General features: G+C 36.3%; 2 protein-coding genes across 2 annotated transcripts; one reads left to right on the forward strand and one right to left on the reverse strand.

Annotated features, from left to right (window-relative positions):
* Positions 1–2,173: 2,173 nt before the first annotated feature.
* Positions 2,174–9,112, reverse strand: LOC107770650 (ureidoglycolate hydrolase). Its single transcript, XM_016589986.2, has 12 exons — positions 8,818–9,112; positions 7,359–7,444; positions 6,300–6,374; positions 5,760–5,888; positions 5,014–5,100; positions 4,620–4,822; positions 4,411–4,513; positions 3,736–3,827; positions 3,360–3,422; positions 2,934–3,174; positions 2,701–2,741; positions 2,174–2,370 (listed from the first exon to the last, which is right to left on the reverse strand). The coding sequence occupies exons 1-12, from the start codon at positions 9,016–9,018 to the stop codon at positions 2,273–2,275; spliced, it is 1,419 nt and encodes a 472-aa protein (XP_016445472.1). The 5' UTR covers positions 9,019–9,112; the 3' UTR covers positions 2,174–2,272.
* Positions 9,113–9,933: 821 nt separating this feature from the next.
* LOC107770651 (uncharacterized) lies at positions 9,934–17,426 on the forward strand. Its single transcript, XM_075229351.1, has 11 exons — positions 9,934–10,065; positions 10,940–11,101; positions 11,337–11,730; positions 11,837–11,988; positions 12,803–13,006; positions 13,071–13,238; positions 13,566–13,943; positions 15,055–15,134; positions 15,254–15,617; positions 15,948–16,160; positions 16,787–17,426. The coding sequence occupies exons 2-11, from the start codon at positions 11,057–11,059 to the stop codon at positions 17,117–17,119; spliced, it is 2,331 nt and encodes a 776-aa protein (XP_075085452.1). The 5' UTR covers positions 9,934–10,065; positions 10,940–11,056; the 3' UTR covers positions 17,120–17,426.
* The last annotated feature ends 8,769 nt before the right edge of the window (positions 17,427–26,195 follow it).

Genomic DNA, 26,195 nt, shown 5'->3' on the forward strand with positions numbered 1-26,195 from the left:
TATATATTAGTTTGTCTTTCAATATTAAAATACGAAATGTAATAAATTGTGTAACTTTATTTGGAAAAATATTGATTCTTATGAAATTAATTGCTAAATATAATTAAAACCCATAAAGTTGAAGAGTTTTATCGAAAATTCTTACTAATCTGAACAGCTCACTATATCACAAAGGTGCCATTTATCACCTTTGGTTAAATGGTGAACAGCTCACTATATCCCAAAGTGACTTTAATTGTGTGGTTAAAATTTAAGTGATATCAAATTTATTGAGCAAATTTCAATTCAACTATGATATATATTGGTAACTCCCAAAAGTAAGAATATGTTGGTTATCAATAAATCATCACGTATGTATATATTAGTTTGTCTTTCAATATTGAAATACTAAATGTAATAAATTGTATAACTTTAGGTTGGTAGAAGTTGATGTTGTTGTGGGAGGTACTTGTGTAGAGATAATTGTAACAGCCTAGCCTGCTAGTGATATTGTCCGCTCTGGACCTAGGCCCTGACGCGTTTTAAACATGTGAGGACTTAGGTCCAGAGAGGACAATATTACTAGCGGGCTGAGCTGTTACAAATGGTATCAGAGCCACTCTTGTGTCAGCCTTGCCGATGGTGGGTCAGAATTCAACTGAGTTTAGGCAAATCCCGATTAGGCGGGGCAAACCTCAGTGCTGAGTCTAGGCGAATCCCATGCGTTGGGGCAAACCTCAGCGAGTACGCTGACTTTAGACAGAGTCCCACATCGACAAAACACAAGAGGGATACTGGGTATATAACTTAACAAGCCTTAGACCCTAGTGACGCGTTTTAAACTCTTGAGGGCCTAAGTCCAGGGCGGACAATATCACTAGCGGGCTGGACTGTTACAATAGTAATAAAATATTTTTTTATAATTTAAACTAAGATATTAATAAATATATTTTTATTAATTAATACTCCACATAATATGATTTATTTTGAATCATATAATATTTTTATTTATTTATATCACCGACTATATATTGGGTTATAATATTTGAGTTTCTGTCAATAGTTATTCATATGATTTTTTTTTTTAAAATTTATGAATTTTAGCAGGATCACAATATTATCCGCTTATTGTACGGGTACTAATATTAGCCGGTGATATAAATAAATAAAAATATTATATATAAATTTGGAGAAAGAATCAATAGATTTCCAACTATAACATTATAACCCAATATATAGTCAGTGATATAAATAAATAAAAATATATAATTGGAAATCTGTTGATTCTTTCTCCAATTTTATCTAAATGTAATTTCTTGTATACGATGTATATGTACAATTTTAGAGAACAAATCTTCTTTTTATCCGTGTTTGTGTTTCCATTTTTTTTCACTGGCTAAACGTGACATAGTTCTAAAGTATTTATTCTGAAATATATGTGAAAAATCTGAACATCTGATCAAAAATCTTAAGACAATGAGTGAAGTAGCGCGTAATTGTCATCTTAGGATAAGTGTATTCTTTAACACCATATTATGGAGACAAGGTATATTATCTGATTGATCAGCTCTTTTGGCTAGAATTCTACTCGAATCAATGTGTACTACCTCTACTCATTTGGCTAAGAGTTTTGCTGACAGAGACGAATTCAAAATTTGAACTTTATTGGTTCGGAATGTCATTATACCCTCCGATCATATGAGTTACTTGAGTTACTGTCAAAAGTTAATATTTGTACATGTTTAATAGATTTCTTTAAGACATATATAGGGTATGAGTCAAAGCTACCAGGTTCAGCTGAACGGAGGAACCTGTAGCTTTCTACTGTGCATCTATGGAGATGATTTGTATTTCTTGTGACTAGTTCATATGTAGTAGTATTGGCATAGGTCTCTCAGTTTTTTCACGTCCTCTGTCATTAGAAGGACAACCTGATGCACTAAGCTCCTGCTATGCGCGGGGTTCGAGGAAGGGCCGGACCACAAGGGTCTATTGTACGCAATCTTACTCTGCATTTTTGCAAGAGGCTATACGCCAAGGCTCCCTTCTCCTCTGTCATATATAATACACCAGAAATTATGAATTTGACTACATACCATTACTTAGCTTTTAAATTATTTTTCTACATAACTAACAATGGAAGCAATTGGTATGCTGCAGATGAAGTGAATGATTTGTTAACAAAGCCAACTGCTGTAGAGAAGTAGGAGGAAATTCACTATCTGTAAATTACTTGTAGAAGTAAAAATACAGATGCCCTAAAGCATTAGGAAGTGTTCACTAAATTAAGGCATTATGAGAGAGATAACTTGGCAAGAGTTAATGCTAGAACTTTTACCCCGTTAGCAATATCGTCAACGGATGAAAACTCTTCAGGCTTATGGCTATATCCTGCAAAATCAACAAGTAACAAAGCATAAATATCAATCCAATCCTCCTTCGAAGCTGCCAATAACAAGAGTATGCTAGAACTAGCGCAGATGCTTTGTCCTTGTTGCTATCCCTAGCTCGTGATAGTTAATTCATTGTGTAGTTCTTTTATAATCATCCAGTATATATTCATCTGAAACAGTTACCCTAGCATAGTTCTTCTAGTGTCATTACTATCTTGTGTTTAAAAACGGAAAATAGGTAACTTAACTTGAAGAGAGTAAGACCATCATCAACACAGAGAAAATGGGAAAATGACAACTAGCGCCAAAAGAAAGCGAGATGACATACCCTTGTAACAAGGAATGAATATCATGCCCATCGGGGATATTCTGCAAGGATTTCAGAAATTACGATTAGCAGAAATTTTTGGTCAGATAGCATTGAGATATTATACTGCGTTATATTCAATTGGTGTCCTATTTAAGCTGCATGGATTCTCGAGTTTCATAGGGGACCTATGATCTTAAGAACATAAGTTGCATCGATAAATATGAGCGCGGAGGTGCTTCCCCTTCACTTACCTTGCCATAAACAGGGAGTCATGATAGGCTCGACTAATCATTTTCTTGTGAGTCAAATTTAGCTCTTGACATGCTAATTCTGTCGCCTTAGTGATTGACTCATCTGAAAGGGCAGGTGGATCTTGATTCACTATTTCAAATTCTGAGAGTATAACTTTGCGTTTCTTAGCAATGGCTAAAGCTGACTGATGGATTTTCTCAATTACAAGATTTCGACGGCTTTCATCAATGTCTCGCGTATCTGTCTCATCCAAAAGAACATGACTTTGTTATCAGATACAGCAAATAGAGACTGTGCACTAGGATTTGGATAGAATGTATAGTTTTATGTGAATATTAAAATCATGAAATGCTACTCTTTGTGATAAACTAGAGAAGAACATGATTCGTAGAGAATAAAATACATTAATTTGACAGGAAGTATACCTATTTCAAGGTGTGCCATGCTCGGGATGCTGTTGATTGCTCCAGGATGCAGCTTCAGTATGCCTTAAAAAAAACAAATTCATTAAATCTTATTGAGAGATTACAATAGTACTGAAGCGGAAGGCTTGACTATCTTCTAATTTGATACCATAATGCGCTGTTACTTTCACTACTCAAAGTTAAGGTCTAGGTTCATCAACATGCCTATTGTACTCATAAATGTTACTCACAATAATTAGTTGTTCCATACTTTAATGAATCCCCAATTTCTCTGAGAGTTCCATTCTCAGATTTGCAGATTAAAGCATTTATCAGTGCACAAGGTAGTTGACCTTAAACTAGTGTCTTCTGGTATGAGGCAAAAAAATCGGCTTACCAACAGTTCCAACAGTGTCAATGGATCCTGATTCTAGTACATGTTTCTCCACAGCTAGAGCCAACTCTGCAGCAGCCAGTCCAGCATCGTTTCTGTTCCAAATTAGTTGCGGAGATCAATCAGCCATATAAGGGAACGCATTATAACCAGTAACATTGCACCAGGAAGGAATATATATATGACTAATATTCCCTATTGCAATCAATTAAAAATCAGACAAAATGTTTTACAGCTCGAAGTTGCAATGCAAGTCAGGCAATAGGGAGCTTACAACAAAGAAGACGGGTTTTCAAGAAGTATATGACAGGAAATGGTCAAATCTAGAATTTCCTTTAGTTTTCAAGCTTAGAGTAATGAGAAACACAACTTAAGAAAAGGCAAGCACGTATTTCTGAAAGTTGATGCACTAACTGCCAGAATGAATTCTTCATAAGCTGGAAATTCCATATTATAAAGTTTTAAACTTTTCTAAGGAAATTCCAAGCAAAAGCAACAGCATAACACATGATAGTGGTGGTAGTTATCTGTCTATCACAAACAGGAAAACCATCTTAATACTTTTTAAGTACAAAACACATCTTTATTCATAATTTAAAAAATGAAAGAGAAGTTGTAAGCAGGCAGAGAGATCTGCAGAATCATGGAACAAAGTCTAGCTCTTCAAAAAGCAGTTACCTTTCTGGCATTAGTGCAGCTCCAGCATGACCTCCATTGCCTTCAAATGTTACTTTGATGCTTGCTGGAGCGGCAATTGCAGTCACAACACCAATGGAAGTACCTGTATATTGACACATAAACCAGTTTTATTATTGATATGGAACACATTTAAATCGGTCCTAGAATTGGATCATCAAGAATAGGATAACCCTTTAAAAGCAGCCTACCTTCTTTTTCTAGAATGGGACCTTGCTCTATGTGCAACTCTACGAAAGCAGAATAGCTTCCTTTCTTGAGAAAGACTTCAGACAGATCGCCCTTAGCATTCCCATAACCAGCAAACTTGGCAGCTTCAAAAAAGGAAATATTCTGACCGTCAACAGTCTTCTTCAGAAGTTCCGCGAGTTGTACACTTCCTGCTAGCAAACGGCTGCAAATATCGTGACCATCAGAATCTCAACTGGATATGGGACGCGTTTAGATACTCCTATATTGCAACATAAGCAGTTAAAAACCAAATGGAACTGAATAATTAATGTATGCCGTCCATTAAAGGAACTGATTCCGTGAATACATTTGCTTATGCTCTTAGGTGCTAGAGTAAGTGATCAAGCTCCTAACCTTCCCAGACAGCTGATCCCAAACCTCGTAGGCTCTTCTGAGGTGAACATAATCACTTCCAATGACCTCTTAGGCTTGAAACCCGACCTGCGTAATTTAGATTTTAAATCAGCAAACAAAAGACAGAATTCTGCAGTCAAACAAAGTAGCAGCCGAATGCAAAGTGTATCTATAGTTGAGCTCTCTGAGTTCCATGACTCGGCCAATACCCTCTTTTAATGGCAAAAGAGTTTTCTTACAGTATAAAATGCCACAATCCTTTAAACTTTAGCCAATTCCTTCATACATAGTTAGCTTAAACTTGATTAAAATATTGCATGTTAGGGAAGCATTCAATGAAGGAATAAGCAAAACCATCACAAAATCTGATACCAACACTACTTCAACAATATTCCTTTTTCCAAAATAAGAGATTTCTCATTCCTTCTTCATTCTGTTTCAGCATCGTATGACTTAAGAAAGTTAACCAGGCCCGCTTTTACACTTCCGTAAGTATCTGCTATTTTCCGGTTAAACTAAATCTTGGTCATAAAGCACACGTAAAGCTGACTGGACCCGTACACGAAAGCATACAAACCCAATCAAACAAAAACCAATAAAGGAGGAATTCGACAGAGGCCTATCAAAGAAACATAATCATGAGTAACAAATAAAAGCAACTCAGTTTAAGCAGAGAACTGCAATTTTGCATTGACAATTTCATCAAAAAATTTAAATTTCTAACACTCCACAATTATAATGCATACCGCTTTAGCACATTAATGGCCTCTATTGCACCCAAAACACCAACCACACCATCATACTTCCCGGAGTATGGTATAGCATCAATGTGAGAACCAGTTAAAACAGGGGCGAGCTCGGGTTCATAGCCATTCCTGAGAACCACCAAATGACAGTCATGTTCAAGATATCATAGACCCAATGCAAGTAGAATGGTAGATGGGTGCAAATAAATGTTAAATTAGACTATCTTGTAAAGAGATCATATTACCTAAATCAATGCTAACCAGACTTTTAAAAAAAACTGTGCCAATTTAACTAACATTTTTCGCTTTTGGAAAATTAAAATGTGGATACTCAGAAAATCTCATGAAATGTATTTCCTCGTATCAAATGGAATCGAATATATTTCAAAATGTTAGTCAGAGTTTGCCTAGCTTGAATCTAGGGAACAGAAAATTGTCAAACATTTGGCATATTTGAGTAATACGGAGGTATTAAAAATGAGTGTCTTGCAACATCTGCTTTACAATAAATAGAGAAAAGCATCATGAAAAAACGCTTACCACCGGCCAAAAATGTTCCCAACAGCATCCTCTCTGACAGAGAGACCAGAAAGTTCCATCAAATTTTTAATATACCTGCATGATAAAATAAGCAAACAAGCAATCCCAATGTATTATTTATTTACTAATTCAGAAGTAACAACAATGCTTCCAATGTTGCTTTTTGTGAAATTGGCCAGAAATGAAATATGCATTTCATAAGGATCTATGGGCAACAAGCTAGAAATCTTACAAGAGAAAAATAGTGCAAAAAATGTTGAATCATCTAATCCTAGAAGAATAAGTCAGAAGCAAAACTAATTGATTAAACATAAAATTGGAACTTCATTAACACACAGAAGGAACCTGTAGAATTTCACTACACTACCTTAAATACGCCCCTCTTTTTCAGTTCCAGGTCCATATACAAATTCCTCTCTCTAGCACTCATATCCATCTTGGGTTTCCCAGAGTAATGCTTACTTCCTTAAAAGTATCTATTTTCTTTGTTTAGTCAAGTGCAGACCATTTGTTGCATGTTGTATTTTAAAACCCAAAAAGTTAGGACAGACCCACTTTACACTTCTCAAAAGATACTATTCCACTTTTCTCCTCAAAAGTTAAAGTAGAAGCAAATACCATCTTCACATTTTCAGAACTTAAAATTAAAGATTGAAGCAGTTTCTCGAGCTGACATTATCAGGATACAAGGATCGTGGCAGTTTTCTTCTTTGGCAGAACATGTTCTCTGCCAAGGACATATATAGGAAATGGAGGAGTGCTGTATGGGAAATACAATTTCCATCGCACCAGGTCATACACCTGATTACCCGTTTTGTATCCTGTGATTACTCAAACAAGAGGAAGAGACAAAGGCAGTTCAATTTATTTTCAATGAAGGTACTGAAATGAGTACGCCAGCTACTCCAAATTCAAGTTCACATTTGCTCAACTTTTAGCTCAGTACAGTTTTTAAATACAATAGCACAACTGATGTAGTTTTTAAATACAATAGCACAACTGATATAGACTTTATGTAATGTCAACTAAGCAAAAACTTATTATAAGCTGGTTATATACCTCCTTGCTAATACATCCTTCTCACTGTACAGGATCCTGGTGACCGACGGCGCAGGCGAATCCGAGAAAGTTGCTAGCTCATCTATCTAGAATGACACACATAACAAACTATGATTAGACAGCCAGAAGTTCATACAAGGGGACTCCAAAAATGCTAGAGTGTCATGTCTAGGATTTAAACTTGTGACTAAAGCAATTTTTTAACCCTTTTACTATTAAACAGAATCATCCCTTGTGTCAAGGGGATTCAATGACTAATATAAAACCAAAAAGTAGTATCTTTTTGCCCTATTCGCGCAGAACAATTTTCCCGGCGAAGGAATTCAACTGAACCCCATTGCCTCCCTTTAGCTCTGCCCTTGTGATTAGATAAAATTCTAGATAACATTCAGCTCAATATTATACCAAATGAAATAAGTTATAGCATATACAGAACTATAACAGCCCTCTTGTCAAAAAACAGACATTCCAAATGCATAATATATCCTCCAAAAAGATCCAGTTTATTTAAGTTACTGTCTTTCTCAAACACAACATCACAGAAATGAAGCTGCTAATTTTACGCTTTTCCCATGTACTTGAAAAGACAAAACAGTTATAAATCCTACTTTAGATAAGGTACTTTTAAACTCAATACTACAAATTGTATCCTACTTTAAATAAGGTTCTTTAAACTCAACACTAAATGTAAATCACAAAAGATATCCAACAGTAAACGAAAGTGGTTGAAACGATGAACACGAAAGATTTGTTTTTTCTCCTTTTTCTCCTTCTCTTCTGCACTTTGAGCTGCATTTGATTGGATTTTAGGAACAATGATGAGTATATGCAGCAGTTGAAATGACCACTCTGTCTCATCAATAATCAATTCACATTTCAATATGCTGTTAAACAGGTGAACTTTACACAATTCCTAATGCTTAGTAAAATGAGACATCATTACTAAGGTTTCCAACAACAAAGACAATTATACCTCAGTCCCAAATAAGTTGGGGTCAGTTATATGAATCCCCACGGACCACGTTACACCACTTAAACTTATCTCATGCGGATATTATGCAAATACAAATAAAAAGTAAGTATAAGTTATATATATATATATATATATATATATATATATATATATATATATATATATATATATATATATATATTCTCTTTATTCATGAATGAGTTTGGGTAGAAAGAAATCTAATAGTCTTCTCTAGACCAACGCTTCCAGCAAACAAAACAAATTTTTTGCTCTTTTTCTTTCTTTTTATTTATTTATTTATTATTCATTATTTTTTTTAGTTTGTTTTCAATAAAAAGGAAATATAAACCCAATTCAGAGTTCACAAGAACTCCATCTTCAGAGGCTCTTGTTACTCAAGATTCAATTTTTATGACAAATTCAAGAACAGACAACAAAGTGAGCAAACACAAAATTACTATCCTGGGATTTGCTAATTAAATTTACCTGTTTCTGTAGACTTTCAGAGTTGACAGAGAGTGAAGATAAGGAATTGGGATAGATTGGTTCATGAATTGGGTACCCAGAAAATTCCTCCATTGTTTTGATGGTCATGTCTTCATCATCTCTTTGAGCTGATATTGCTGAAAAATCACCGATAAAGCATAGAGAAAAGACGCAGATGAAAAGAGAGAATCTCAAAGCCATAATTTTTTGAGTTCTTGATACTGTGATTGTACTGACTGCACAATTATCATAACATATGCTGTAGTGGCCAACTTATTAGAGTCACGTGTGGGTTTTTTTGGTTAAGTAAGTGATGAGAATCATTGTGGATTTTCACATAAAAGGACAAAAAATGGCTAATGTATTTGTCACATGATCACAATCCTCCACCTTGGAATAAGTGTAACACAAAGATACCGGAAATAAGTTGAACCGCTCGTAATTGGCCATGAAATACTATTTTAATCAGCAATTTATTTTTTCATTTTATCATTACCTAAGTATGACTTGTTGACTTAACATGTTATTAAGATGAAATAATCTCCTAATGTTCACTTACAATATGAATAGAAAAAATATTTTTATAAAGATCTTGTACCAATGAAGAGGAGTTAGCTATTTAAAACTAAAAATATACTTTTTGAAGTAAGTATTTATGTACAATATTATTATTCTTTTATTATTATTAATAATAATTACCACAAAATTATTATTTTATTATTAATCATTACATAAAAAAATTACTGTATTATAATTCTCACAAAATTAGTAAGTGAACCAAACGACTCATAAGGAAATAGGAGAAAGTGCACAAATAGCCATTCTTAAGGCTGTTATTTAGAAATATGCCAGTATTTATTTTGTCATGAAAATTTAAATTAAAAATTTTAATTTCAGGACAAACCAGTATATTTGAGTCATGAAAAATTGAAATGATAAACTAAATTTCAGAAGACTTTGGCTAATTCCTTAATAGCCTCCCTTTAAAGTGGCTATCTGGTGTCATTTCTACGAGGAAATAGGAGAGCAAAGTCCATCGGCATTGGGAGCCCATTTATTGGGCCGAAAAAGCAGCCCATCAAAGTAAAGTTTGGACCACGTAAGGCGGTGAAAAAATCTACTTAGGCCCAACAAAATCATATGCCATTCGATCGCCCGTCAACCGATCGCCGATCTGATCTTCGCCGAAGTCATTCGAATCGCCACCGCTCTCCGCCGTCTGCAACAGCACTCTGGCTAAATTCAGTCGTAAGTTTCATCTTAAACTCTATCTCTCCTTCAGATAGCTCAATTCTTAAGTGAAAAATTTGAAGTGCACAATAAAATTGTGAATTGTGAATTGTGAAAACAGTTTATTCTAAATTTTAATTTTTCGATTTTTAGTTTATCATCTCTTTCTCTCACCAGTAAAAGAACTTAATCTCTATTTTGAATTAATTGGGAAAAGTAGGAACTAATTAACGTACCTAGTAGTATGAAATTTGGTGTTCTAAATTAGGTTGTGATGCTTTATTTATGCTAAGCCCCAAATTTTCTCTTTACATAGGTCTTTTCTTTATCTTACAAGTTGATTTGCATTTTCAAATCCGGTTCCCATGTGTATTTGGCTCCAAAAGGTTTATTTATTAAATCCAAAATTACGATTGTACGCATTACAGTGCTCTGTGAGTTTTCAGTTCTTGGAGTAGAAGCTGGCCCGGACACCACTGTCATTGAAGTAATCTGTCTATGAACCAGTGCCATGATTGCCTTCATTAGCAAATTACATAATATGTGCTCAGAGGTGAATCCAGGATTTAAGTTCTATGGGTTCAACCTTGAAGATTCTTAGCATTGAACCCATTGTAGTTTTAAAGTTATGGGTTCATACCTACAATATATTGTACTTTTAGTGAGAATTACACATAAATTTATGCTTCGCGTTAGAAATACTTGGTTCAATGAACCCAGTATTAATACATTGCATCCGCCTCCGCGTGTGCTGGTTATTGTATTCTGGTTGTAACCCCTCCAACATTAACTTTTTACTGTGTATATATTAGTAAAAGTTACTCTTATAATCTTTTGTAAGTTGCAATCATGCAACTACTCTAATTTGTTATATTTTGATCTTGATTTCCAGGATAGTGTTTAAAGAGCCGGCCGGTGCACAAGGCATCCCGCGTTCACGCAGGCTCCAGGATAGTGTTTGAAAAGGTAAAATTCTACGAACTTGGTGTTAAGGTGACAAACAAAGAGCATGCTTTCGGGATTGAAGTTCGTACCACGCGAGCAGGTAGAAAAGGTGAGGCTACTGACATTTTGTCATCACAGGGTAGTATTCAATAATGATGAAGTAGCATGAATCGTTTTGGTGTTAAGATAACTTCTCTTCTTTTTTGTGATTGTTGTGAATGTTTTTCTTGAAGGTTTTCTTTTTCGTTTGGGTGGATAACTTTTTAACCTTTTTCTTTTTGGGTTCTTTGGTAGTGTATGAGAAAGTTACATGCCTCTGATGCTCGCTACTAATTTTGTGTTAGGCAAAGGATGAAAGCTTGGATGATTCTCGAAAACAGAGGAGTAAATCTGGTCATAAGAAGGAAAGGGAGAGAAAGAAAAAGAAAAAATTTCGTTCCACTAGTTCAGAAGATGACGACGTTGAAAAAATAAGAGCGAGGTCAAAGAAAAAGAAATGGTATGCCTCAGATGACGATTTGTCCTCGTATTCAGATGGAAGTGGGAGTGAGAGTTCTTCTGATTATGAGAGAAAGAGTAGTAGTAGGAAGACAAGTAAGAAGAGAAGAAGCAAGGATGGAAAAAGTAAAGAAAGAAGCAGAAGATCTTCATCTGAGTCTGAAAGTGAAAAAAGGAAAAGAAGTAAGAAAGATAGACAAATTCGGAACGAGGATGATGAACTGGAAGATAACTTGCTTGGTAAGCATAAATTCAGTTATTATCCACTTAATTACGAATAGCCCTTTCCCCAAGATTAACTGATGGAGTAATTTATTGCGTTATTTTCCTTTGGTGGAATTTTAAGATAATGACACTGGTGGATCTAAGTCGCGTAATGATCATGAACTTGTGAGAAGAGAAATGGGGTTGGATTGGATGCTGCGGCCAAAAGACAATGTGGATAAGATTCCCGAACCAGCTTCTAACTGTTCAGCCGAGGAGACTCCAGCCGAAGAGGTATATTTTTAATTGATGTCATATCCTTGTGCCACTTCGAATGCTAGTCTCTTTCCATTTTATCATATCTTATAGTGGGACAATATTGCGGGCTTGCTTATCAAGCCTTATGCCCTCTGTTTTGTATGTAATTTGCTTTAATCAGTCTGTTTATGTTAAGGATGCAAGAGCTAGAGCTGGTTGACATGTCATATAGTGTTCACATTGAAAAAACTGTAATGCTAGAGTTGCTTTTTTCCCAGTCTTCCACAATTCTTCCATTTGTTTGTTAATTGTATTAGGGAAAATGTCCAGATTTACCCCTGTACTTTGCGAGAAGGTCTAGATTTACACTCCTTTAGAAGTTTGGCTCAATTAAGCCCTTGCCGTTACACTTTTGGGCTAAATATACCCCTATTGACTAACAGGCCTAAAAATTAAGCCGCATGGCAGTCATTGGAGTTAAATCAGATTGATTAGAGATTAATTAATTTAAAACAAGGGTCTGTTAGTCAATAGGGGTATATTTAGCCCAGAAGTGTAACGACTAAGGGCTTAATTGAGGCAAACTTCTAACGGAGAGTAAATCTAGACTTTTTTTGCAAAGTACAAGGGTAAATCTGGACCTTCTCCCTTGTATTTATGTCTTTATTCCAACGTATCACAAGATTTATCTTGATTGCATAGTGAGTGACCATCCTGAATCTTTATTATTCCCAGTACTGTTACTCATTTCAATTCATTGAGGGGATATGAAGCAAGGGTAATCTTGGCGCACTGCTTGATATTGTTATGTATTGGGACCAGACTGACATCCATATGTTTCTTGTTTTAGGTGCCAAAAGTAAATCCCAGAGAACTGAACCCATATTTGAAGGATGGTGGAGGTGGTTATCCTGATGATTCAAAAGGAACAAATACTGGTGGTAGCCAACTTCTGTCTACTGCTGTTATTGGTGATGGAGGTGCAAGTTGGAGGCTCAAAGCCTTGAGACGAGCTCAAGAACAAGCAGATCGTGAAGGACGGAAGCTTGATGAGGTTGGCATTTCAGTGTTTGTCTTGCGCTTCTATTGCAGTCACTTTCTAACTTTTACAGTTACAGGTGGCAGCAGAACGCTGGGGCTCACTTAGTCAGCTTGCTGTTTCTGTGGCTTCTGGTAAAGCTGCACCTACCCGTGCTCATCTACATGCTATCAACGATAGGAGGCGAGGGGTAATGGATGACAAAGAAGCTGTTGCAGACAAAAGAAATCAGACTTATGCTAAAAAGGTAATGTCAAATGAGAGCCGGTGAATTTACTATAAGACGACAGTTAGTTGCTTTGTATTTCTTTGGTTTCTCTTTACAGTTTAGGCTTGTACATTTGTAATTTCAGTTCTTGATGGAGTAACTTCTAAATATCAAGTTTTTGTTAAAGTAATTTTGGCTTTTTTTAAACAATTATGCAGTAGTCTCATTTCTAAGAATCTGTGCCTTGCTCCTATTAAATATAGAAGGAAAGTGGTGTAGTTTCCTTTAGTAAGAGGAAATGACAATTTGGCTATTTTTGTGCTGTGTTTTATTGGTGTTAGTTGTCTCATAAACATGTGTTTGCAGGACACATCCTCTGGTCATTCTAAAATGCGAATGCCCAACTCTAAAGATTCTTTATCATGGCGCAAAGAGAAAAATCAAAATATATCCAATGCGGATGCGGGGCTTATTGCCACTGCAATTTCTAGTGTAAATAAATTTTCCAACGACGGAAATTTTATGCGTGAATTTATGCATGAAAAGAGTGGTGATCCCAGTCTTGCTCGTGATTCTTCAAATCCAAGGTCAGGAGTCTCGGAATCAAAACCAGATTTACCAGTATATGAGAAAACAAGTGAAGATGGAACAAATATCAAACCAGCCTTGACTGCAAATCAATTAGCTGCAAAAGTGATGCAGCTTCGCATGAGAGGGATGCATGATGAAGCAGAAAAACTTCTGGTGAGCAATAATTCATTCTCTTTTGTATATTATTCAAATTAGCACGACGGTTAGTCAAGACCATTTTATTTCAAGTAACATCACTGATATTTGATGTTGCAGGTCTTTTAAAACACATGGATAGTTTGTAACGTGTCATCTGCTTTATCTATTTGTCGTAGGTTCCAAATTGATTCATCTGTCCTAGATCTTGTTCTCTTAGCTAGTGTCCTTTTTATTCTAAATTGACAGTCAAGACCTAAGTTGCTCGGACTCGGGTGCGGGTGTCCGATACGGGTGCAGGTCAGATCCTTCATGATCTAAATTTAAAGATTCGGGGGTACGGATCCAAGTACGGATACGGGTGCGGGGATTCGGCTAAAAATAATTCAATTATTTAAAAATCGAGTTATAAAAATATGTATAAATTATGAGACGTGTGAAAAACTTACAAGGTATTCCGAGAAGGAGAAAATATTGAACAAGAGTAGAATTTTAGAAGGAGATAAAAGGAAAAGGACTGACATAGAAATTTATATATACAAGGTATTCCATTTTCTTCCATATCACCCTAGCTTTTGATTTGTTTTTAAAAATCATAGTATCTGTCCCAAATTTCTCCGTTGATTTTGGTCAAAGTATCCAAAATCGGTTGACCAGATCCGACACGGATCCCACACCCATACCCACACCCACGTCGTGTCGACACGGGTGCTGCACTGAAAGTGAAGAGTCCGAGAAACTTAGGTCAAGACCATATGTATTTCAAGTAACATCACTGATATTTGATGTTGCAGGCTTTTTAAAACGTACCAATAGTTTGTTATGTATCATCTGCTTTATCTATTGGTCATAGGTGCCAAAATGATTCATCTTTCGTAGATCTTATTTTCTTAGCTAGTATTGTTTTATTCTAAATTGATGGCTAGATCAGTCTCTAAATTTCTTTCTTTCCCGCTTTCTCGAAACTAGTGACATTGTTAAAGCATCTCCATGTTGGGCAGCTTCTTGTTTCTGTAAGCAAATTAATAGGGGGAGGTTTATTATAAGACTTAATGACACTTAGTCTCGAGCTGACTGTGTAGGCTCCATGATTGTATTCAACTTATAGTGTATCACTTTCTCTTTTCAGAAAGAAACAGAGGAGATGAAAATGAAACAAACTGCTAATGATGTGTCGAGCAGACCACCGATTCATGGGAGCACAAGCAGGTATTTTGGATCTGAATCGTCAGTTGTGGCTTTCTTGACTTGATGAATGGTTCTTTTTATCTTTTTGATCTCAATGCCTACCAGCATACTGAATCTGCTGGCTCTTATCCTTTATTTAGATATGTGATGCATGACCTATCTGCTCGGCAAAAGAAGAAAATGGAGGATGCTGATATGCATCTTGCTCAGAAGATAGCGCAAAACAAACAATATAGTACGTATGGTCAGGCAGATGATGAGTATGATTATGATGATGGGCCGAGGAGGAAGTCCCGGAAAAAAGTAGGAATGGAGAATCAGAAATCTCTTGAGGTAGCTCATCATGCAAAGCGCGTTTTGACTCAGCAAGAGAGATGCCAATTCTGCTTTGAGAATCCAACAAGACCAAAGCACTTGGTGGTTGCCATTGCAAATTTCACTTACTTATCACTGCCAGTTTGGCAGCCGATTGTCCCAGGTCATTGCTGCATCTTGACAATGCAGGTGACTTTGAGCCCTTCTCTGGTCATACATTTGTATGTTATCTTTTTCGTTCATTATTGTGTATAATTAGCTAACTAATTGAATTTCGAAGAAATAATCTTAGCGTGCTAGATCTCCTTGGGTAAAATGTCGTATTAGCAATACGGAGATCCCTGTTCTTATTTGTCCGTGTTACTGCATTTCAAGAAATCATTTACATCAGAAGAAAATATTTTCTGTTGTGGTAGATACGTCAGGACACTGTTGCTGCCAAAATTCTTGTTATATCACTATCTTTGCTCCCAATTCTTTGTTTTTTGTCATAATGACCTTCGCTTGCTCTCTGAACAGCATGAATCAGCTACAAGATCTTTGGATGATAATGTCTGGGAGGAGTTTAGGAATTTCAAGAAATGCCTCATAATGATGTTTGCAAAGCAGGAGAAGGATCTTATTTTTCTCGAGACTGTGATGGGTTTGGCCCGGCAAAAGCGGCATTGTTTGATCGAGTGCATTCCTATGCCCAAGGAAGTTGCGAAGCAGGGACCTCTGTACTTTAAGAAGGTTTGCAAAACCATCCTATAAGTTGGCCATTTTATTATTTTAGCTACTGTCTATCAAGTTTTGGTTTGGAATGAGTTGGGATTTCTCTGTTGGGATCTAGAAATTGCCTAGACTTCCTAATTGTGATATGAAGGGGTTTTTGACAAAGCATCTGAAGATTACCAATTGGTTTTTAGTCAATATGATTAGAAAGTGGTCGGAAACTGTGAAATATGAAATGTCGTTAGGATTAGTGCTAGTAAGTCTCACTTCTTGGTCTTCTACTCTTAACAAGTCATAGGATGTACTTGGCTTATTTGGTGGAAGCTAATGTTCACAATTGCATCGCTTCTTTTTAGCTAAATGCTTATGTATCGATGTGAAAGAAAGCATAGAACTGTCTTTTGGCTCTTAATATTAGACCCGTTGGATATTCAGAATCAAGTCGCTTAGGATTTGTTTCTTGCTAATAATGAAGATTGGCTAGAGATACTCGTGGTTACGCATAGAGTACTAGAGGTACTCGTGGTTGCGCTTCCATTCACGCTCATACTTGTGCTTTTCCCTTTCTTCTATGCCCTATTTGTTGCAATGTCATTGTAGTAGTGTTCTTTTCTACACTTGCTTTTAACAAATATTCACTGTAGGCGATTGATGAAGCAGAAGATGAATGGAGTCAACACAATGCTAAGAAGCTCATAGATACAAGTGTGAAAGGGTTGCGGTCCTCAATTCCTAAGGATTTTCCGTACTTCCACGTTGAATTTGGCTTAAACAAGGGGTTCGTTCATGTAATTGACGATGAGACACAGTTCAATAGCAGCTTTGGCCTCAATGTGGTAAGAGGAATGTTGAAGTTGCCACCTGAAGACATGCATCAGCAGCGTCGGAAGCGTGAATCAGTGGAGACACAGAGACAAGCTGTTGCTAGTTTTATTCGAGATTGGCAGCCTTTTGACTGGACTAAACAGCTCGACTGACAACACATTAGATGTATGATATCTGTACTCTGGATATAAATTTGTTATCCACATGTCGGTGTAGATTGTGTTTGTAAATGAGGTAGCGAGCGAGTAATCATACTCTCTCTATCAATATTCTTGCGTGATTGTAATTTGGTTTTAATCCTGGAAATGTAAATTCATTGGAATTTTTTATCGCGGAAAGGAAATGGAAACGATATGGTTAAAGCCTCGCAGAAGAGTAGCCATAGGAAATGACAATAAGAGGGCCTACTATTGCATTGGAGTTATAATATATGGTGCTTATTTTGTTGTTCATCGTCCACATTGTCGAGTACATATAGTAATGTTTAAGCATGTAATACATGTTTTTAGAGATTATCCTGTCGATCTTGTTCATACATTTTTTCCCCCTCGAGTATAATCAACATGGCTTAGCCCAAGCCAACCTTATTTTAGGAAATTTTTCATAATTACAAGATTAGTAAACTTTTACACATAAATTTATGCTCCACGTCAAAAGTACTGAGTTCAGTTCAATCTGGTGTCAATACATTGCATCCGCCTCTGTGTGTAAGTTGTTGCTTAGAACTAATTGTATATTTTTCTAAATAGGCGTATGCCTTTGATTTTCAAGTTCTTCCTGTTGGAATGATAGATCATTGTCAATAATCAAAAGTATCGATGTAGTTTAATAGATACTTAACTACTTTCGCTTGAGCAAATGTAATGATATTTGGTGCAAACAAAATTCATATACATGCATGGACTTGGTAGTACATTCTTTCTTGCACCACTACGATAACATATTGTTGAATGTTTCTAGATATCTCGAGTTTCGTTATTCTAGTTCTAACTTCTAACACGTCTATTTGATCACGAAACAGGTCATTCCAAGTGTAATATTTTCTCAAAAGCTAATTTCCTATTAGATAAATATAACCAATATTTCATAATCAAATAAAGTCCTTTAAAAAAATTATCGATATGAAAGGAGCAAACATCATGACTTAGATTATAAATTTGAATAGGAATGAATTGCTGGCTATACGATTCAAAAGTTAAATAGGAAACTCCGATACTGAATCAATATATTCTATTCTTCTATGCATATTGGTTTTATACTCCTAAAGCCAACTGTTAAAATTTAATTTGTTTTTGCAGATTAAAAATGATAAATATTCAGTCCCAATTGGATCAAATGTGTATTGTAATATTGCAAAGAGTCGATTATGGTAGATTAACTTTCAAGACTGTATAACTTGTGTACAAGAGCTGTTTTCAAGACTATATTGCAAGAAATCGATTGAAATATTTTATGTAGTCAGTCTAAATTGCTACGAAGAAATTTAGATTTATAGTAATCAGTGATCAGTTAACTACTGACTATTAATATGTTGGAAATTTACATAAAATACAGAGTATTCCCTCCAATAACATTTAAGAAGTGTTTTTATCTACATATAGGATAGGGTTGGTGTAGCTTTGGAACTTCAACGATTGGTAGGACACTTGTTATTTATTAGAATTCCATGCAAATTGAAGTTGGAAAGACGCAAGTTTTTTGTAATGACCTAATCGGTCATTTTTACTTTTAGAACCCCGTTCTCTAAAATAAAACTTTCCGTATGTGCTTTTAATGGTTTATGACTTGCGGGGATGGTTGGTTTGGGATTTGAAAGTGTTTGGGTTGAAATCAGAACACTTGATTCCTTAAGTTGGCTTTAAAAGGCCAAGCTTGACTTCGGTCAACATTTTGAGAAAATAACCCCGGAATAAAATTTTGACGATTCCAACAGCTCCGTATGGTGATTTTGGACTTAGGAGCGTGTTCGAAATTTTATTTGGAAGTCCGTAGTTAAATTAGGCTTGAAATGGTTAAAATAGGAATTTAAGTTTGAAAGTTTGACCGGGGAGTTGACTTTTTGATATCGGGGGTCTGAATCCAGTTTTAAAAATTTTTATAGCTCCGTTATGTCATTTATGACTTGAGTGCAAAATTTGAGGTCAATCGGACTTGATTTGATCAGTTCCGGTACCGAATGTAGAAGTTGGAAATCTTAAGTTTCATTAAGCTTGAATTGGAGGATGATTCATGGTTTTAGCGTTGTTTGGTGTGATTTGAGGGTTCGACTAAGTTCGTATGATATTTTGGGACTTGTTGGTATAATTGGTTGAGGTCCTGAGGGGCTCGGGTGAGTTTCGGACGACTAACGGATCACTTTTGGCCTTTGGGAGACTGCTGATAACTGCTGGTATTTTTCTTTTGATTTCCTTATACGCGATCGCGTAAGTTGGTCTGCGATCACGTAGAGTAATTTGGACAGAGGTGGATTTGTTCTACGCGATCGCGTGAATGGGGTTGCGATCGCGTAGGCTTATTTTGGGCAACTGGAAATTCGTTCTATGTGATCACGTGGGCACGTTTGCGATCGCGTAGGTTAGGCCAGCTTGTGCATCGCGATCGCGTGTCGTTATTTGCGATCGCGTAGGGGAAACTGGGGAGGAGCTGTGCCACGCGCTTAATACTTCGCGATCGCGTGAGGAGGTGCATTCGCGATCGCGTGGGACTTGATGCGATCGCGTAGGGTTAATGTTTGGGAGTAAAATTTGTGCTACGCGATCGCGTGAGGAAGTTCGCGATCGCGTAGAAGAAATCACTGGGCAGAGAGTTTAAGTTCTGAAAATGGGACTTCCATTTTTAACGATTTGGAGCTCGGATTTAGGCGATTTTTGGGAAATTTTCAGAGAAAACAATGGGGTAAGTGTTCTTAACTCAATATTGGTTAAATTACCCGAATCTATCACTATTTTTATCATTTAATTGGTGAATTGAGTTGGAAAAGTTTGAAAACCCTCTTGGATAGATTTGAGGATTTGAGGGCCGAATTGTTATCGGAATTTAGTGATTTTGGTATGGGTAGACTCGTGGTTGAGTGGGCGTTCATATTTCGTAACTTTTGCCGGATTCCGAGACGTGAGCCCCACAGATGAATTTTTAATTAATTTTGAAATTTTTATTAAATGTAGTATTTTCTTATAGAATTGATTCCTAAAAGTTTTAGTGATTATATCGAATTATTTTGGCTAGATTCGAGCCAGATAGAGTTGGATGATCGTGGAAAAGGCCTTCTAGTGGATTAAATTGGAGCAAATTGAGGTAAGTCTCTTGTCTAATCTAGGCATGATAGATGCATCTATGGATCGTGCCTCACGTCCCTCAACAGTGTATACGAAACTCTGGATCGGGTCGTACGACCTCAGCATAAATCGTGCTTAATAATAATAATAATAATTACACGATACTTGGACAGTTTATTGCAGCTTGTAAAGCTATTTGATAAATACGAAATTTATTGAAATTGAAGGATTTAATTAATAGATTGAAAATTGTTGCATTTGAAAGATTTTTATTATTTCTGCTAATTGAAAAAAATTATTGTTAACTCTATGAATCATGCTGATTTGAATAATTATAATTTATTTCATTTATTATTGTTGACCCTTAGTGAGTGTCAAAGTCGGCCATCTCGTCTCTACCACTTCGAGATTAGGCTTGATACTTATTGGGTACATGTTGTTTATGTACTCATACTACACTTGCTGCACTTTTTGTGCAGGACCTGAGGCAAGTATTAGTGGGGGACCTAACGTCTTACACCCACGTTATCCAGGGGCATAGTGGTGAGCTGCCTTTCTGAGCCGTTCTGCAGTTACCAGTGTCTCTCCTTGTATTTTTTATTCTGTCCATTTTTATTTCAGACAGTGGTAGAGGTTTTGTATAATCTACTAGATGCTCATACACTTGTGACACCAGGTCTTGGCACACACATTGGTAGAATTTGGTGTCTTATATTTTCTTGGATTTAAATTTTATCGATATACGTTTAATTTATTAGTCGGCTTGCCTATCTATAGTGTTGGGCCCCATCACGACCTATAAGTGATATTGGGTGGTTCTCTTTCTCCCTCTCTTTAGTTTCACTACTAGAAATCAGATGATTTTCGTCCAAGGCTTTCCGATCGAAATCGGTCAGAAAAAAAATCGACCAAAATCGGTCGGAAATAAGAGTATTTGGTCGCAAAAGTCAACAAAAATTTTCTGACAGCAAAAAAATAAAAATTTCGACCGATTTAGGTTGGAAATTGGTCAAATATTTGGTCATACTTGTATATAATGTACAAAAATAATTATTTATTAAAATGTTTCCAACTTTCCGACCAATTTTGGTTAGAAATTGGTCAAATATTTGGTCATACTTGTATATAATGTACAAAAATAATTATTTATTAAAATTTTTCCAAATTTCCGACTGAAATTTGGTCGGAAATTTGGTCAAATATTTGGTCATACTTGTATATAAAATATATTAATATTTTTTAGAATTTACGACCTATTTCGGTCGGAAAGTTTGAAATTTTTGTTTCCCGCCCAACACAAAAATTATATATATTTAATTAACCAACCGAAATAATTATAATTCAATATTTCCGACCGAATTCGGTCGGAAAAACGCTTTTATACAAATTAAAATATAAATTTAATAATATTTGTGTGTGTAAATAATAAAGAGCTTTTAAATAAATAATATTTAATACTTATTTGATATATATATAACTTATAATAAATAATAAGTAGTTAATTAATTATTAACGACCCGGCCGGTTGTTTTGAGAATTTAAGTCTCGTTCGGCGGCATAAGGCCCTGAGCAGCTTCATATTAAGTGTATTGACTTGCGTGCGTGGTTGAATTCGGTTACCGGATGTTTCAGAGTGATTTGGGACACTTAGTCCCTGAAACAGAAGCTTAAGTCTTAGGATTTTGACCGTAGTTGGAACTATGTGAAGACGACTCCGGAATGGAATTCCGTCGGTTCCATTAGCTCTGTTGGGTGATTTTGGACTTAGAAGCGTGTCCGGACTGTAAATTCGAGGTCTATAGCTGATTTAGGCTTGAAATGGCGAAAGTCAAATTTTTGGAGATTTGGACCGGAAGTGACTTTTTGATATCGGGGTTCCAACTCCGTTATGTTATTTGGGACTTGCATGCAAAATTTGACATCATTTCGGGTTGATTTGATAGGTTTCGGCACGAGTTTTAGAAGTTGAAAGATTTAAAAATTTATAAGTTCGATTCATGGTGCGATGCGTTGTTTCAACGTTAGTTGATGTGATTTGAGGGCTTGACTAAGTTCGTATGGTGTTTTAGGATTGGTTGGTATTTTTGGTTGAGGTCCCGAGGGACTCGGGATGATTTCGGATAGGTATCGGGGAGTTTGGACGTTGGAAATGCAGCTGGAGCTGCTGTTCTGGTGTGTCCGCACCTGCGGATTGGGATCCGCAGGTGCGATGATCGCAAGTGCGTGGGAGGCTCGCAGATGCGGAGATGGAGGCCTGGGGCTTGGTCGCAGATGCGAAGAGTGGATCGCAGCCATAGGTGTGAAGCCTGGTCGGTTAAGTGGAATGCGCGGGTGCGCACCTGTGTCCGCAAATGCGGAAGCGCAGGTGCGATGAAGGGCCCGCATGTGCGATTGTGTTGGGCACAAAATTCCTAGTTCGTGGTTTTGTCTTCATTTTTCAATTTTTGGATTTGAGAAACTCGGGAGAGAGGCGATTTTCCGAAGGTTTTCAAGGAGCAACGTTGGGGTAAGTGATTCTAACCATAATGGTATAAATTTCATGAATCTATGGCTTTGTTCATCATTAATCAGTAGGATTTTGGAGTGAAAGTAGGGGGTTAGGGCTTGGAATTTCTAAGAGTTAATTTAAGGATTTGAGGGACCAAATGATGTCGGATTTTGATTAATTTTATATGGTTAGACTCGGGAGAGGACAAGGTTTATTATTCTGCCGTTTTGACTAATTTCGAGACGTGGGCCCGGGTCGACTTTTTAGGGCAAATTTCGGAATTTTTATTAAAAAATTAATTTCATTAATTAGATGAATCTATTATCATTGTATTCATGATATGCAATTGTGTTTGGTTAGATTTGGACCATTCAGAGTCGGATAATTGAAGAAAGGGCATCCTTACGGAATGTTTGAGCTTGGTTCGAGGTAAGAATCTTGCCTAACCTTGTGTGGGGGATTTTTTCCTTAGGATTTGAGTCTTCTATGTTGATTGTAGCCCGTGTGCACGAGGTGACGAGTGCTTGCACAGACTTATTTGTGAAAAGTTGGCCTTTTAGGATCCTTAGGTCCTTATATTCACGGAGTATGAAGTTGTTCTTGATATGATTAAGTTCCTAATTACTAGTTTCGCCTCTACATGCTTTAATTAAAATTTATTGCTTTCAGGATTCGCTCTTATTGCCTATTTGACTCTTATTTGACTTAACTGAAGATTTTACCTTCTCTATTGTCATGCTATCTTTTCATAACTGCTTATCTTTATTTGAAATTATTATTGTATCATTTTATATGATTTGTTCAGTCTTAAATTGAGGTTATGATTATCTTTCCGCTGCTTATCCTTAATTAAATTGTTGAAAATCCTTAGAAATTCCTCAACCTTAAAAGAAGTTTTAGATATCATATATCTTAGTCGACTTATTTTATTTGGAATTATTTGACTCGTGTTAGTTTTTCTATTGTTGAAATGTATAGTGTGGGATCGTTGATACACATTAGTTTCCCTTTGTTGAGTTGTTCTCTTTACGCCTAGCATTCTTTACTGTGGTTATTCCTTGTGATTTGGTCCCACATTTTCCTGTGATTTAAAAGTTCTTGAGTTGATTTACTTGTCGTACTTTGTATTATTGCCATTGTTGTTGTTGTATTTGCTGTGGTGATGCATGAGGTTTCTGCCGTGCGGTTGTTATTATTGTGATGCACGAGGTTTCTGCCGTGCGGTTGTTGTTATGGGGTTGCACGAGGTTTCTGTCGTGCTATTGTTACTATTGATATTTGCACATGCGGCGTGACAAGGTGGGATATATATATACGTGTGGGTTGTGCATGTGGCGAGACAAGGTGGGAACATTATTATGCACGTGTGGCGAGACAAGGCGAGCATTTATGTTACTATTGCACACGTGGCGAGACAAGGTGGGTTGTGTCAGGGATTGATTTGTGATGATTTATGGCCTGGGGGCATTCTTGTTGTTGATATTTGTGTAGTGGTATACGTACCTGTGTGAGCTTTATCTTGTGAAAGTTGTGAGAAAATATTCTACGTGTTGTCCGTTCTTCTTCTTTCTTGTGCTTATTTGCTGGTATGGACTATGTTAGGACACTTGCACAAACATACATGTAGTTAAGAACTCTTATCGGTTAAGAGGTGTTCTTGATATTGTTGAGCATTGATGCTCATCCTTGTTTACTTGTCTTATATGTGAGAATGACTCTATTGGCACGTGAGTCGTCAGTGTGGTTATGAGGGCACAAGATGCCAAGTGTTAGGGTTCAGGCATTGAAACCCGTGAGTTGTGATTTGTCCGAGGTTCGGTACCTCGTGGAGTTGTTGACTAAAACCTGATGTAAAAACTGTTGTAATTACTGAGTTATTATTTGTCCTTGTTGTATTCGTCATTCCGGATTTAGGTTGTGTTCTATTTACTTTGTCTGCGTCATTTTCATGATATTCCGCCGATACTTGTTGTTTTCTTGCTTTAATGCCATTACTGTATTGTTAGCCATATTGCATAGTCTTTATGTAGACATCATAGTTCTGTTATTCATGTGCTTATATCTGTTCAGTTTATTAGACCAGTGGGTGTCTTGACTGTTCCTCGTCACTACTCCACCGAGGTTAGTCTTGATACTTACTGGGCACTGCTGTGGTGTGCTCATACTACTCTTCTGCACATTTTTGTGCAGATCCAGGTACTTGTTCGTTAGCTAGCTGTGTGACTGTTGCTGTGGAGACTCAAGGTGAACCTGCTGCTGCGTTCGCAGGCTTCGGAGTCACCTTTCAGTTTTCGTTTTGCACTGTTTATCCTTAATTCTGGACAGTTGTATTTATAAGTTTTCTAGCAAACACTCTGTAGAGCTTATGACTTGTACTACCAGTTTTGAAAATTTTAAGAGATTCTATTTAAATAATGTTGTTGTTTTAATTATTATTAGGCTTACCTAGTTCCTAAGATTAGGTGCCATCACAATACCCAACGAAAAAAAAATTGGGTCGTGATATATACTATACTATATATACATCTATATACTATACACAAAAGAAAGATGCAAAGCAAAAACGAAAAAAAGCAAAAATAAAAACGATAACTAGTAAATAGGTCTGACACTGAAACGCAAAATAGTAAAACACGACATTGTCTCTAGCTCGCTTAGACAAAAACCCTACCAGACTAGTCTCACAGCAAATGTTATATCGAATATAGCTTATATACTATACTATACACTTAGTATATATATATATATATATATATTATACTATACTATATATTTGTGTGTGTAAATAATAAAGAGCTTTTAAATAAATAATATTTAATACTTATTTGATATATATATAACTTATAATATAATAAGTAATAAGTAGTTAACTAATTATTAAATATTAACTAAACATTTTCGACCGATTTCGGTCGGAAATGGCATGGTCAAACGGTCAAATGTCACTTAATATTTCCGACCGAATTTTCCGACCGATTTCGGTCGAAAATTTCCAATTTAGATCTGCCAGTGACGGGCTTCTTCCCCATTTCCCCATTTTCTCTATCTCTCTTCCATTTCTCATCTTCTCTCTCCAGTTGCATTTCCACCCAAAACCACACCCAAAATCAACTCTTGTCTCCCTCTTCACCCAAAATCAAAGTCCCTCATCGTCTCCCTCCCCTCCCCCGCCACTGTTCGGCCGCCGGCTGCCACCACTGCTTCCTTCGCCACCACCACCCACTGCTTTTAGCACCCAAAATCAAACCCCCTCTCTTCTCTTTCAAGGTTAGTTATCTATATTTTTTAATCTAAGTAATTTTAATTCTTCTATTGTATAAACTAGGGTTTAGTTAATGATTAATTAGATTTAGGGTTTACACCTCTTGATTATGTTTATGCTAGCATTATCTATGTTAGAAGATTATTATTATGCTAGGGTTAGATAATTTTATAGCTTTCAATTATATTGATTATGATTATGCT

Source organism: Nicotiana tabacum, chromosome 14, assembly GCF_000715075.1.
Source record: "Nicotiana tabacum cultivar K326 chromosome 14, ASM71507v2, whole genome shotgun sequence".
NCBI lineage: Eukaryota > Viridiplantae > Streptophyta > Magnoliopsida > Solanales > Solanaceae > Nicotiana > Nicotiana tabacum.

Excerpts from the sequence above, each read along its gene's own strand:
- LOC107770650 (XM_016589986.2), bottom strand. The coding sequence starts at position 9,018 with ATGGCTTTGAGATTCTCTCTTTTCATCTGCGTCTTTTCTCTATGCTTT. Across the intron at positions 7,445-8,817 it reads CTGAAAGTCTACAGAAACAG|ATAGATGAGCTAGCAACTTT; the intron begins GTAAATTTAATT and ends GTGTCATTCTAG. Across the intron at positions 5,889-6,299 it reads GGGAACATTTTTGGCCGGTG|GAATGGCTATGAACCCGAGC; the intron begins GTAAGCGTTTTT and ends GGTGGTTCTCAG.
- LOC107770651 (XM_075229351.1), top strand. The coding sequence starts at position 11,057 with ATGCTTTCGGGATTGAAGTTCGTACCACGCGAGCAGGTAGAAAAG. Across the intron at positions 13,944-15,054 it reads ATGAAGCAGAAAAACTTCTG|AAAGAAACAGAGGAGATGAA; the intron begins GTGAGCAATAAT and ends TTCTCTTTTCAG. Across the intron at positions 15,135-15,253 it reads ATTCATGGGAGCACAAGCAG|ATATGTGATGCATGACCTAT; the intron begins GTATTTTGGATC and ends TCCTTTATTTAG.